The sequence below is a fragment of the Antrostomus carolinensis genome, unplaced genomic scaffold, assembly GCF_000700745.2.
Source record: "Antrostomus carolinensis isolate BGI_N321 unplaced genomic scaffold, ASM70074v2 scaffold29152, whole genome shotgun sequence".
NCBI lineage: Eukaryota > Metazoa > Chordata > Aves > Caprimulgiformes > Caprimulgidae > Antrostomus > Antrostomus carolinensis.
The window spans coordinates 16,887-19,163 of record NW_010302065.1 but is presented as its reverse complement, the minus strand read 5'-3'; the positions used below and the strand labels follow the sequence as shown (position 1 = coordinate 19,163).

Here is a 2,277-nt window from a genome sequence, read left to right as displayed (position 1 = left end):
TGGCCAGGAGCAAAAGGAGGGACACTGTGCTCAGCATGTTAGAGTGATACAGGTATCTTTCAACCTTTAAAAGTGAGAAGGAAGATCTCCCTCTGACTGTTGTTATCCCTTAGGGACCTTCCCTCCCCTCTGATGTGCTCTCTTGTAGGGTGGGCAGCAACTTACTGTCACACAACAGCAGTGACCCTCACAGTGAGGCACGGACACTTCTGGTGGTCTGCTCCTCACATCAGCTTTCACAGAGCTGCTCTCTGTTTGCAGAGAGCTCTTGACAGGATATAGGACAACTCAGGACTGAAGCTGAGAGGATGACACAGGTTCCCAGAAGGTGCCAGCTGCTGTCACAGCAGGCATATGCGAGGGAAGCTCTGTGCAAGAGCATGAGGCACAGCAAGCACTCGAGGTCTGACTCTACTTTATTTGTCTGGGAGGGCCCAAGGGTTGAAAGGGCACAAAATGGGCCTGGAGCAGAGGAACAGAAATTGAGCCAGGTGCCCTGACCCCCCCCCAGAAGCATGTTGCACTACTTGGGTGAGTGTAGCAATAGCATAGTCTGTCTGTCTGTCTGGGAAGATGTCTTTTGGGAGGACCTCATGCTTGACTGCTCTCAGATACCTTTGTTCATTGCTGTCCCTTCCTTCCTAGAAGAGTTTCATGCCACGGAAGAGATTTGTTTCTGCTCTTCATGTTCACCTTCTGTGTCACCCATGAGTGGCTGCCTTTTCTTCAGCTCCCGGTGGTACTTGGCCATAAGGGAGGCGTAGATGCAACCATAAGCAGCTGCCACCACCATCATGATGCAAACAATGCCACAAACCACCCCTGCGATGATGACAGTGCCAATAGCCCGGCGCACGCTCACGGGCCTGTATCGCTGTTTCTGAGGACATCCCACACTGGGCTCCACTTCTGTTTCTGAGCCTGATTTAGATTTGGAAGGAGTTGGGCTTCCTTTAGTGCAAGGTGGGCCAGTATTGTCCAGCACTGTAGAGCTGTTCTCATCATCCAGCTGGGAGCAGTAGTTAAACATCTCCATGGGCACCATTCGCATATCCTTCCCTTTCAGCTCCTTGGGCAGGGTACATGCCAGCTGGTCGATTTTCCCACCTGTCCCAATAGAGATAATAGGAATCAACCACAGCTTCATCCCAATACAGTGACAGCAGAGCTAGATCCTCAGGTGGGGTAAGTTCCTATGACACCATTCACATCTGCTAAGTATTTGCCCTACAGAAATCAGTCACTATAGTTATCAAGTGAGGAACTGCTTTATTATAGCAATAGGGCCATAAAATCCAGTCCCTCATGTGTGAATGCATTGCTGAGTAGAGAGAGTATTCAAGAGAGCCTGCCAGATCCTCAGTACTTGTCAAAGGTGGAAGGAGGAATGGCTGCACCTCCATGCACCGGGCAGAAGGAGCACACGTGGCATCCTTTAAAATGATTTTTTTTGCCTAACTTGGAGATTTTTTGCATGTCTTAGTCCTCCATGACTGGAAGAGTTTCAACCATGGTAACTGGCTGGTATGCTTCTGCCTAAGTTGGATTTAAGGGTGGAGATCATGGTGCGTGATATCTGTGTAGATATCTTTCAGGCCAAGACATGAAAGCCCTCTGAAACAGTCTACTAAGTCAGCCTCATACTGGTTGAGTGAGTTATGTAAGTGTCAGTAAAACCATTTCAGAAAAGGAGAAATTAAAGCAAAAAGACAGGACCAGGCTGTATCTTCTCAAAATAACAACAGACACATAGTCCCATCTTCTAACAACTAATCCATCCCCCCTCTGTGAAAATAGTGACAGATGTTGGAACAAATGCTTGAGCGAGTTTGGGCAATTTCTTTGGGAGGGGGAGAAAAAAAAAAAAGAAAAAAGCAAAATTAACTCCATGTGCTTCTTTCCATCGATTCTGTGATATGAGAGTCAAGAAAGAAAACAAACAACAAAAAAAAAAGAGGGGGCGGGGGGGAATGAGGAAAGTGGCACTCGTGTGCTCGTCTGATTCTGCTCACACAAAAGCATATTTCAGACTGCAGTGTAGCCATAGGCGGGGAGAAAAAAAAAAAAGAAAAAAGCAAAATTAACTCCATGTGCTTCTTTCCATCGATTCTGTGATATGAGAGTCAAGAAAGAAAACAAACAACAAAAAAAAAAGAGGGGGCGGGGGGGAATGAGGAAAGTGGCACTCGTGTGCTCGTCTGATTCTGCTCACACAAAAGCATATTTCAGACTGCAGTGTAGCCATAGGCGTGGATAATCTCTTTGCAGCACGACTGT

The 2,277-nt window shown here is 47.1% G+C and overlaps 1 protein-coding gene across 3 annotated transcripts in view; it reads right to left on the bottom strand.

Moving 5' to 3' along the window:
- Positions 1 to 398: 398 nt before the first annotated feature.
- LRTM2 (leucine rich repeat transmembrane protein 2) overlaps positions 399 to 2,277 on the bottom strand; it is a 9,295-nt gene continuing 7,416 nt past the window's right edge. For all 3 annotated transcript variants that reach the window (XM_029083948.1, XM_010163696.1, XM_029083947.1), the window contains one exon: positions 399 to 1,107. In XM_029083948.1, coding sequence (XP_028939781.1) covers positions 653 to 1,107 — 455 coding nt within the window. In that variant the 3' untranslated portion in view covers positions 399 to 652. The remainder of the gene's footprint in view (positions 1,108 to 2,277) is intronic.